Source organism: Onychomys torridus, chromosome 3 (assembly GCF_903995425.1).
Source record: "Onychomys torridus chromosome 3, mOncTor1.1, whole genome shotgun sequence".
NCBI classification, from domain to species: domain Eukaryota; kingdom Metazoa; phylum Chordata; class Mammalia; order Rodentia; family Cricetidae; genus Onychomys; species Onychomys torridus.
In genome coordinates, this window is record NC_050445.1 from 128,342,928 (window position 1) to 128,346,304 (window position 3,377).

General features: G+C 42.1%; 1 protein-coding gene across 1 annotated transcript; it reads left to right on the top strand.

The window, feature by feature from the left end:
- Nucleotides 1–2,771: 2,771 nt before the first annotated feature.
- LOC118579201 (Krueppel-like factor 4) lies at nt 2,772–3,173 on the top strand. Its single transcript, XM_036180328.1, has one exon. It carries the CDS (start codon nt 2,838–2,840, stop codon nt 3,171–3,173), a length of 336 nt encoding a protein of 111 aa, XP_036036221.1. The 5' UTR covers nt 2,772–2,837.
- Nucleotides 3,174–3,377: the final 204 nt, after the last annotated feature.

The window sequence follows — 3,377 nt, forward strand, 5'->3', positions numbered from 1 at the left end:
ATCAGCTATTGACAGAATATGCAATTAGGAAATTGTTTTATATCCAGTCAAGACCCATTGCCACTGAGACTGTCAGGACCCTGAGGTTCCTGTTTGGAAATCTTATAAATCAGTAGCTTTTGGCACTGTCCTGGCTTATGTATTACCCATTTCAAATAGGTGTTTACATCACTTAGGAGGAAGCATTGATTTGACCTACAAAAGGTGGAGTCAAGTCTCTATTGGATCAATGGCTCTGGAGCCTGCATGGTACTAGACTACTGGCAGTAGTATCAGAATCCATCCTTGGTGTATATATGGGCTTTTTGGAACCCACTACCTATGATGGGACACCTCTTGCAGGCTTGAGGCAGGGGGCTACTAGATATGCCACCCCATGGGAGGCCTTGCCTTCTCATGGAGAGAAGTAGTTGGTGGGCTAGGAGGGGGTGGCTGGGAGGCAGGAGGAGGAAAGAGGGGGATCTTTGATTGGTGTGTAAAATGAATAAAAATTTTCTTAATAAATAAAAAAAGAATTTCTAGAATAGAAAGAATATATTTTGAGCACACTAATTCCCTTTCTGACTTATTGCAGGTCTTATCTGACCCAATCTCCTCTATTCACTCCCTTTTTGTGTTACAAATGAAGCTGGCTATCATGGCTTTTATTGGGACCTTGAAAGTGGGGCTTGGGTTTTGGTAAGAGTCAGTCTGTGACCAGTTCTGGGAGACAGGGCAAGAACCAAGATGGAGAAGAATGTGGATGAAGATGAGGACAGAGATGGAAAAGGGTTAGAGTTATGAAAGTACAGGAGGAGAAGGGACAGAGAGGAGCTAAATATAAGAATACAAATGAAGCTGTGTAGATAGGATTTAATCACAGAGGAATAAAGTAGACTGACGAAAGCATCGGTTATACCTGGATTATGTCCCAAAGATATCCCTGCCATTAGTAATGTCTCTTCTGGGCCTGGGGAAGGAAACTGAAAGGCAGAACCTCAATAATTTCCAAACATTCATAGTGCAAAATTTGTCACTGAATTAAAAAGAAGAAAGAAAGAAAAAGGAAAGGAAAGGACATGACTGCTCCTACATGTGGTGATGAAAAAGTTTATTGTAGATACAATTCAGAGTGTTAGTAAAGGCATAGACAGGGACATCTGGGAAAGACCAGAGTGGACTTGAACAGTTGGAGCTGGGCCATGTGGGAGAGGGGGTAAGGGAGACAGGAGAGAGGGGAACCAAGTGTAGCTTATAGGAGATCAAAAGTACAAAAACGTGCAGATAGCCAAAATGTCTGGATTTTATAGGAAGTTCCTCTGGGGGATTGGCAGCCCAGACCCTGGGCTGGAGAGTTCAAAGTAGAAAGTGTTGTATGAGAGCCATACCCTGTAACAGGTAGAGAATGAGGGATGCTTGGAGCATCTAGAGGTCAGGTCTGCTTTGATATGTTAAATAGTCACCTCAACCACTTGTCTCAGGTTAGAAACTTAAGAGTCACATTTATGTGATTTCCATTTTTAGTATGGCTGAATAATATTCTTGTACATATGTACCACTTTTATTATCAGTTCATCTGTTGACAGCCTCTGTGTTTATTTAAATTCTTCCTATTGTGAATAGTGCAGCAATGAACAAGGGTGTGCACATAGATGTATTTAATAATGATTTAGATTTGTATCTAATAATGATTAGATATCTAGTGTAGGAGTAGCTGAATCACATGGTTGTTCCATGTTTTCTTGAGGACCCTCCACACTGTAGTTCTTGGTTTCTGTGTCAGGTTGCAGTCCCTTCAGCAGCCTTTATGTCTTACTCTTCCTGTACAGTCATCCATCATTTCTAGTCATTTTCATGATTTCCCTTTTATTAAATATTCAGGTGAAGCAGTTTTTATGTGTTAGCATTTGTTTTTACCTCACTATCAAAAATGGGAAGACTCTACAGTCCACAAATATAATCTATAAGTTACTAACAATCTCCAGAAGAACACAGGTTATTGATACCCTGGAACTTCCTTTATCTTCAATTTTATCAAATTATTTAGAAGAGATTTAGATAATGTTTATTTTTCTCCTCAGTAATGCCATGTCGAGTATAGAGTAGCTGAAAGCACCATTAAGACTTTTCCTGGATGAAGCTGTGTTTTCCATAGGGCACAGAACTCATCTCTAACTTGTTGATCTGTTCTTCCTGTCAGTCAAGTTCATGCAATCTTCTGTGATTTTTCAAAGATGAGTAACACATGATGGCAGTTGGCCCATCTCAGTAGGGAGGTTTTCATTTTAGGCTATAGCACTGTATGAGGAGTTTGTGTGCCTTTTATACCACAGGAAGTGACAACATCCTCTGCCTCCATTCTGCTGATTCAAAATGTAAATCAGCAGTTGTGGCCAATGTCCTGGCTTGTGTACAATCCATTCAGGTAGGTTAGTTTTTAGGAGACTCAGATTTGAGATAGAGGCCAGGTCTCTAATGATGACAGCCTGGGATAACAAAGTGTGAGTCACTGCAGTATCTTCAGAGGGCCTTGAAAGATTGAGAGACAAGTGTGAGGTCATATGAAATTATTAGCCATGTAAATATTTAAATATTTTTTGACTTATCATGATACCTAGCATGTGGTTTTGTTTTGCACACCCAAAATACTCAATTTGAAAACATAATCCAAGATTTTCATTCAATAAAAGTCCTTCTAGTAAAAGGCGAAAGATGTATACGATCTGAAGAGAAACCAGAGCTGTCACCCTGGCCTGCCTCTTCCGCCAGGATTCCATCCCTATCCAGGGCCCAACTACCTTCCTTTCCTGCCAGACCAGCTGCAGACTCAAGTCTCATCTCTCCATTACCAAGAGCTCATGCCACCGGGTTCCTGCCTGCCAGAGGAGCCCAAGCCAAAGAGGGGAAGAAGGTCGTGGCCCCGGAAGAGAACGGCCACCCACACTTCTGACTACACAGGTTGTGGCAAAACCTACACAAAGAGCCCATATCTCAAGGCACACCTTCGAACTCACACAGGTGAGAAGCCTTACCACTGGGACTGGGACGACTGTGGGTGGAAATTCGCCTGCTCTGATGAACTGACCAGGCACTACTGTAAACACACAGGGCACCGCTCCTTCCAGTGCCAGAAGTGCGACAGGGCCTTTTCCAGGTCGGACCACCTAGCCTTACACATGAAGAGGCACTTTTAAATCCCACACAGTGGATATGACCCACACTGCCAGGAGAGAGTTCAGTACTTTTTTTTTTTAACCTTTCACACCATCTTCCCAAGAGGGGAGGAGCCCAGCTGGCAAGCTCTACAATCAAGTTCCCAGCCAGTCAGCTTGTGAATGATAATCAGGAGAAAGGAAGAGTCCAAAAGACAAAAAATTAAAAAAAAATTTAAAAAGCGA